We start from the raw sequence: 6,941 nt of genomic DNA, 5'->3' as shown, positions 1-6,941 counted from the left end.
ACAGCGTGATTAACATAAAAATATTATTTTTTTCAGATAACTTCTGCTGGAGCTGGAGTTGGTTACACAAATAATGAAAAAAATACTGTAACTATGTAGATAAATCTCAAATATAACTCATAGAAAATACTAGAAGCAGTTTCATTTTTTCCCAAAATATAGTCGCGTTCATTGCAGAATCTACCAAAAAAAAATAAACACGGGAGTATTGGGAACGCAGTGGTAGTTTCGATTAAAAGTTCACCACTTTTCGTGAAGGAAATCGAATTTTCTGTTTTTCACGAGATTTGTCAAGGAAATCTTGTAATAACAAAATGTTTGCTCCCTTAGCCCGTATTTCAAACAAACTTGGCAGGAATGCCATCACCACCATGGTTAGGAACCACTCACACGGTGGTGTCCCTGGCGAGGTAAGTTCTATATTCAAAATTTTACGTCATTACATAATCTTGGAATGCGTCAATTGTTTTTATTATAGTTAAATGAATGTCTAATTAATTGTGCTACTTAGCTAATTTCAAATCAATGTTTATAAAATAATCATTAAAATAGTTAAAATGAATTGCAAAGTTCATTACCCAAACGTCATAGGTTAAGTTCTATCAGAACAAAAAATATTGATTTGCCTTTATTTCATCGTACTATATACTTCAATTGAGTACAATAAATTATGTAAAAGAGTGTGATCAATAGCAATCTCAAATCTTACGCTAATCTATGTAAACAGAACCGAGGAAACACAATGTAAACATAATTTTTGCAACTTTTTTAGTACATGCTTATTAAAATGTCTACCTAAAATGTTTCAGAACCTGCCCTTCGACATCTCCAACCGCTACAAGCTGACTGTCTACTTCATTGCATTCTTCGGCTCCGGTCTGGCTGCCCCTTACCTCATCTGCCGTCACCAGCTTTTGAAGAAGTAATTATTATGGCTTATTTACTCTATGGTTTAAGAATTGAGGTTTTATTGGCAGCTTGATTATTATCCCTCTGCAAGGCCTATTATTTACTTTACTCAGTGGATATTGGCCATTTAGAAACTTAAAACTCTAGCTCTTGAGTTTTTTTCCTTCAAATTTCTACTACTTGTATGTCACTAATTAAAGAAAAATTGAAAATCAATTGTGTATTGCGCTCTGACATATAATGGGTTATTCAGTCTTTTATGAACAGTCTTCTTATGGAGTGAGCTGAAGGTTTAATCACCTTACAAGCCCTGGTGTCAGAGATTTTTCAAATGCACCCGACAGCCTGTGACGTGGAATTGTAACTGCTGCATGATATACTTAGATAAGTTGCATTGGTTATGACCTGATCAGGAATCAAACATGCTCACTCGTATTTGACTTTAACTGCTAGATGTTTACAAAATTAAGAGCTGTCTCAAGAGTCACACAACATTAATTCATAATTAACTGCAATGTTCACGTGTTTATTTTCATTTGTTTCTTTTTACAGGTAAGCTTCTAGCATCCACGTTGCCGCATCAAAATGTTTTAGGGTTAAGCTAGCAAACTGTATATTTTAATCATAATTTATGATTTAATAAATTCCGTTTAGAGTTACTGGTTGTTTGTTTTATTTTTCTCAACAAGTACCTTTGTTCGTACCTTAGTTTTGACTGGTAGTTTTCACTTAAAAGGCTTGGAAGTTAGTTAAGTTCAGTCTGTACATACAAACCCATGTACAGACTGTGCTTGACATTGATATCAGGCCAATGATTTTCTTTTATAGACCCTGTTAGCTTGAGTAAAAAAATAAGTTCAGTGGCTTACGGCCTGAAATTGCTTGGTATCTTGGTATTTTTGGTACTTAAGGGTCATTGCATAGTTCCACAAGAGTCTTGCCACTAAAGTAAACTTTCGTCATTTATCTCAAAAACCAACTCAGATCAGTAGAAAGAAAGGCCGCAATGACTCTGTGGCGCAATGGTCACCAAGCCGGACTGCCGAATCTGAGGTCTCGGGTTCGATTCCCGGTTCGGTCGACATTTGTGTGATGAGCATGCTTGTTGGTCGTGGTCTGGGTGTTACAATATGCCTTAAATTCTGAGGGCCGAGAGAGAAAACTAATGGCAAAGATCTAAGTAGCTAAACTTCAGCTTACTTTGACCTAATGCTTAAAATGCTCGAATCCCCTTCCGCAATAACAAAAAAAATATATAGTGTCAAATCGCTTTTCTGTCACTGTCATCAATTGACATTAAAAATTGTTTTGTTTTGTGAAGCGTCGGTTTTGTGTTGTCGATTTTCCATTAAAATGTTTAATTAACGAAGTCTTTGAACTGAGTACTGCGTGTGAGAAATGTTCTTCATCAATAATTTATGAGTATAAATGTATATTCGTCTTAGAAACTTTCCACCGGTAACCTAAAAGTGTATCAACAATGTCTGAAACATCTTGTTATATCCTCGACAATGGGGGCTACACTGCCAAGGTGGGGTTCTCCAACATGGAGCCAAAGGTAGTCCCGAACTGCATCATGAAAGCCAAGTCAGAAAGACGGCGTCCATTCATCGGGTCACAGATAGACGATTGTCGCGACGCCTCTGGACTATTCTACATTCTTCCTTTCCAAAGAGGTTTTCTTATCAACTGGGACACCCAAAAAACTGTCTGGGACTACATGTTTAGCAAGGAATGCTGTCCTGTGAACTTTAGTGAGACACCTTTGATTATAACAGAGCCATTATTTAACTTTGCCTCCATACAGGAGGCTATGACTGAGATTTTCTTTGAAGAATACGAATGCACGTCGTTATTAAGAATAAATGCTACAGATTTAGCTGATTACAAGTATAGGAAAGATCATAAAAACAAATGCACACTTGTGGTAGACACTGGTTACAGTTTTACAAACATAGTTCCTTATATTGATGGCAAAAAGTACCGGGAGGGCATAAGACGGATAGATGTGGGTGGGAAAGTGCTGACAAACCATCTGAAAGAGGTTCTATCATATAGACAGCTGAATGTAATGGATGAGACTTTTGTTATCAATCAGGCGAAGGAGGATTCATGTTTTGTGTCTCAAGACTTTTTAGCAGATATGGAAATTGCAAGAAAGAAAGGTGAGTTTTATTTCATTTTATGAAAGTATTGTGCTAATCAGTAACTGTGTCGTGGCAGTTTGTTATATAAGGGTACTTATGATGTCGGATAGGAAGATATATAAGTGTTTCTCAGACCAGTGGACGGATACGAAGTGAACCGAATTATTAAAAACCTACAAAATAAAAAAAGTCATGGTATTGACGAACTACCCCCATTGCTAATTAAACATTGTGCCGACGAACTAACTATACCCTTTTACCTTTTAATCAACCAATCATTCGAAGAAGGAATATTTCCTAAAGAATTAAAAATAGCGTTAATAAAACCAATCCACAAAAAGAATGCAAAAACAGACCCCAATAACTACCGCCCTATAGCGTTATTACCTACGGCATCAAAAATTTTTGAGAAGGCAATGTGCAACCGTGTATACTCCTTTTGTGAAAAATATAAAATATTAGACGATTGCCAAAACGGTTTCCGCAGAAATAGATCCACAACCTTAGCAGTTTACAAATACGTACAGGAAGCCCTAAATATGATAAATAATAAAGATTATGCAATAGGAATACTACTTGACATGACTAAAGCCTATGATAAGGTGCAGTTTAAAATACTTCTTAATAAACTACACGGGATCGGGATACGGGGAAATGCTTTAAAATGGTTTGAGTCCTACTTAAAAGATAGAGAACAAATTGTAGAAATAGAATATTATAACGAAAGCAATAACGAAATACAACATACCAGATCAAGCCGTAAAGCAGTGAACGCCTCTATCCCACAAGGGAGCGTTATAGGATGCCTTCTATTTCTCCTCTATATTAACGACCTTCCCAAAACAATCAACGGACCATGCGTGTTATTTGCAGATGATGTCTCCATACTCACCTCGTGTCAAAAAGTTGATAATATAAATGAAAAACTAAACTCTCTTCTTACTTCAACCTTTAGCTGGATGGAAAACCATAACTTAGAAATAAACTTCTCAAAAACTAAATTAATTACCTTCCACCCCCATCAAAAAGCCCCGATAAAATTAAACTACTCCTATAATAACACAAAACTAGAACAAGTCAATGAATTCACACTCCTTGGTTTAGTAATAGATACACATGTAAATTGGAAAGCACACATACAAAAAATTCGAGCAAAACTATCAAAATTCTTATACGCCTTACGCGAAATTAAAAAAACTACCAACCTACAAACAACACTTGCCACATACTATGCCTACGCCCAAGCGTGGTTTAGTTATGGCATCATATTATGGGGTAATAGTACAGATTCGCACACCATTTTTACCTTGCAAAAGAAACTCATCCGGATAATAACCAATATTGAACAAACAGACAGCTGCAAACCACATTTCCAAAAGCATAAAATTCTCACACTTACCTGTTTATACATCTTAGAAGTATGCAAATTCGTCCGTCATCACCCTGAATTCTATACTACCCGACAAGATATTCAAAGTAAATATAGCCTACGACACAAGAATAGATTAAACCTACCTACATCCCACCTTAAAATACATTCTTCCGGTCCGCTAATAATGTCAATAAAAATATATAACAACTTACCTAAAACGATCAAAGATGAAACGAAAACGACTATGTTTATAAGTAAACTAAAGAAATTTTTACACTCTAAATGCTACTATACAATAAAAGAGTACATGGACGATAAGTCAATAAAAAAATAATAAGTAAGTACATACAGACTCTCACGCACACACACATACACAACAAACACACACACACACACACACACACACACACAAGATAAGAATATAACATGTAAATATATTTCAGTTTTATTTTTATTTAGTAATAAGTATAGATTTAATAAAACTAAATTAGGTAATAATTATAAGTACTGCAAACCTCTCCTACCTCTTTATGCTGTGCCCTACCGGGTCCATATTGTTTCAAATATATTGTTTAAACTTTATAAAAATACCACCTGTATTACATATGGAATGCAAATAAAGATTTGAATTTGAAAGATTTGAATTTGAATTTGATATGAAAGAAGACATGCTGTGCTGATTGCAATATATAAATTCCTGACCAATAAAGTTCTTTCAACTTTCCTATTTATCTGGCACACATCACCACCCCTCATCATGGTAATGGACTGTGGACGGATTAAAGTACCACCTCATATATAATATAAGGGTGATTTCAGACAAACCCTTTTTTGTTCTCATATTTTGGGCTTGGCTTACGCGCATTTTCCGATGTGTTCTCTCGAATCAGTATTTGTGAAAAAAGGTACGTTTCGGAAACGAGCTCGCTGACTACAGCAAAGAATCGGTTGTTATCTGAGGGCGGGCTGCAGGTTGTTCGAAAGAGATACCGCGGCCCTGGTAAATAAAAGGCCTATGACGGAACACGACGGTTTTTAGTCAGTAAAAGTCTGACACTCCTTCACGATGCTAACCCACAGCCGGGAAGGGTCGTTGGCTGATTTTTGACGTCGATAAAAAAAAGAGCGACTGCACCAGTTGCTGCTGGTTCGATCCAAATCGATTTTATGTAAATACATACAAACCAGTAGTGCAGCTGTAGCATGTGCCGTCGGCAGTTACAGTCAGCAGGTCGCTTCCAAAACACACAAACGGACACGTACATATTATACGGGACTATAAAAATAAATATCAACGTTCGTACGAGTTGCGTATGCGTACGCGATTTTCACTCTCTCACAAAAACAGAGCTTCAAACGCGTATAAAACGCTAATATGTACGAAAATGTTGGTACTGTGTCTGGTCATTCCTGACTACCCTTAATACAGCCAAACATGCACAAAGACGTTCAAGATTCAGCAATTTAACGTCATCATCATCATCATCAGCCTATCGCAGTCCACTGCTGGACATAGGCCTCTCCAAGTGCACGCCACTGAGATCGATTTTCGGCTTCGGCAATTTAACGTGTCTTCCGAAAAACGATCCACAATGATTGATCTTCTCGTGTACTTGTTACCCAGCCACAAACTCTTCTCTAATCATTCCACTCAAATTTATATTGGACATATTCGTCAGTTGTCTACTAAACTCGCATTTCAAATTACAGGCCCAGAAAACACGATAGTCAAAGACTACGTTCTTCCAGACTACACGTCAATCCGGCGCGGGTTCTTACGAGACATCGTCAAACCGGACGAGGAATTGGAACAGCAAACTCTTCGCTTAAACAACGAAAGATTCGCCATACCTGAATTGCTATTCCACCCTTCAGATGTAGGCATCCCTCAGATGGGCATACCAGAAGCTATCATGAATTCAATAGCGGCCTGCCCAGAGGAACATACAGAGAGTTTGTTAGAAAATATCGTTTTGTATGGAGGCAATGCTATGTTTCCTGGTTTCCGAGACAGGGTCTACAATGAGGTCCGATCCTTCGCGTTGGATCATTTCGATGTCAACGTAACCAAAGCGGAAAATCCGTTGACTTATGCCTGGGAGGGTGGAAAGCAGATATTCCGAGATCCTGATTTCTATTCGTTTTGCGTGACGAAGGAAGAATATGAAGAAGAAGGGAAGGCATTAGCTTTCGAAAGATTCGATATATAACGTCGAAAACGAGCGAGGAAGTCTTCAGATTAAGTCTTCTGTCGCTCGGTAAAAGTTTTCGGTCGAACAGTGAGGACATTGTCGAAAGTGTATTTGTGAAGGATAGCTAAGACATATGTTATGAATATGAATAATGATGTATTAATTATGATGATAGCAATATAATCATATTTTTGCGTAATTATGTCTTTTTATTTTATTTTTATATTTGAACGTACGAAAACAGATGCTTATAATGCTGCACCACATATAGCGCTGCCCAAGTGCCCAATGTGCCCCAACCCCTACTCAGCGAAAAATCTG

At 37.1% G+C, this 6,941-nt stretch overlaps 1 protein-coding gene and 1 long non-coding RNA gene across 2 annotated transcripts; both read left to right on the top strand.

Annotated features, from left to right (window-relative positions):
- Positions 1-385: 385 nt before the first annotated feature.
- Positions 386-1,568, top strand: LOC135118891 (uncharacterized). Its single transcript, XR_010277838.1, has 3 exons — positions 386-410; positions 810-922; positions 1,462-1,568. It is a non-coding gene; the product is annotated as an uncharacterized LOC135118891 (long non-coding RNA).
- A 636-nt stretch (positions 1,569-2,204) lies between these two features.
- LOC135118944 (actin-related protein 6-like) lies at positions 2,205-6,819 on the top strand. The gene is made up of 2 exons (XM_064042132.1): positions 2,205-3,074; positions 6,139-6,819. Exons 1-2 carry the CDS (start codon positions 2,390-2,392, stop codon positions 6,636-6,638), a joined length of 1,185 nt encoding a protein of 394 aa, XP_063898202.1. The 5' UTR covers positions 2,205-2,389; the 3' UTR covers positions 6,639-6,819.
- Positions 6,820-6,941: the final 122 nt, after the last annotated feature.

Source organism: Helicoverpa armigera, chromosome 27, assembly GCF_030705265.1.
Source record: "Helicoverpa armigera isolate CAAS_96S chromosome 27, ASM3070526v1, whole genome shotgun sequence".
Classification (NCBI taxonomy): Eukaryota; Metazoa; Arthropoda; class Insecta; order Lepidoptera; family Noctuidae; genus Helicoverpa; species Helicoverpa armigera.
Note: the sequence above shows the minus strand (reverse complement) of the source record. Positions and strands in the feature narration are given on the sequence as shown.

Coding starts and splice junctions, on each gene's coding strand:
- LOC135118944 (XM_064042132.1), top strand. CDS start 2,390: ATGTCTGAAACATCTTGTTATATCCTCGACAATGGGGGCTACACTGCC. Junction 3,075..6,138: donor GGAAATTGCAAGAAAGAAAG/GTGAGTTTTATT, acceptor TTCAAATTACAG/GCCCAGAAAACACGATAGTC.